The following is a 610-nucleotide window of genomic DNA, read 5'->3' on the forward strand; positions in this document are numbered from 1 at the left end:
AGATCCACCCCAAAAATGATTTTCCCTAACTATACGGTTCCTAATCAACATTATGTAACACCCCCTATTGAGTCCTTACCAAAGGGCGATTCTATTTGCGGAATTACAGAAGGTTTTAACGTCTTCACCCCGGAGTATAGGAGCAACCGATACGTTCACTCCGTCATCAGCCAGAGGAACAACACACACATCGATCGCACCACAAATAACCAAACAGATTATAACCCATGTCGGGAAAAGAGCCTGATAGTACCCCTGACAGACACGAATTCCAGTGAGAAGTACCTTCGAAGGTCCCTGTCCGAACCCAACTTCTACAAATTTGGCTACTTCAGATGCATTCTTAACGACTTTTATGGCACGAAAATTAATTACAACAGTTTGGTTGCAAACAGGTTGGATAAGATGAGTAAGGTTCCAATTTACAACCAGATCTATGGATTCACTTCCAACTCGAGCGACCTGGATTCGTCCGATGGATCATGGGGCTACTAATTTTTCTTTTCCATCAGAGGTGGAGAGAAAGCTTTTTCTCCCCCAACAGCAAGAGCAGCAGCAACAGCAACCCCTATAAATGCCTGGGCATCCCCGCTTCGTACAAATATGTGCT

The 610-nt window shown here is 44.4% G+C and overlaps 1 protein-coding gene across 1 annotated transcript in view; it reads left to right on the plus strand.

The window, feature by feature from the left end:
* The window catches only part of C922_00535 (hypothetical protein), a gene marked incomplete at both ends in the record, with an annotated part of 4,217 nt that extends 3,722 nt beyond the window's left edge, over nt 1–495 (plus strand). The window contains one exon of the mRNA XM_008816151.1: nt 3–495. Within this exon, the coding sequence (XP_008814373.1) occupies nt 3–495 (493 nt within the window). The remainder of the gene's footprint in view (nt 1–2) is intronic.
* Between the last annotated feature and the right edge of the window lie 115 nt (nt 496–610).

The sequence above is a fragment of the Plasmodium inui genome (genome assembly GCF_000524495.1).
Source record: "Plasmodium inui San Antonio 1 unplaced genomic scaffold supercont1.2, whole genome shotgun sequence".
NCBI classification, from domain to species: Eukaryota; Apicomplexa; class Aconoidasida; order Haemosporida; family Plasmodiidae; genus Plasmodium; species Plasmodium inui.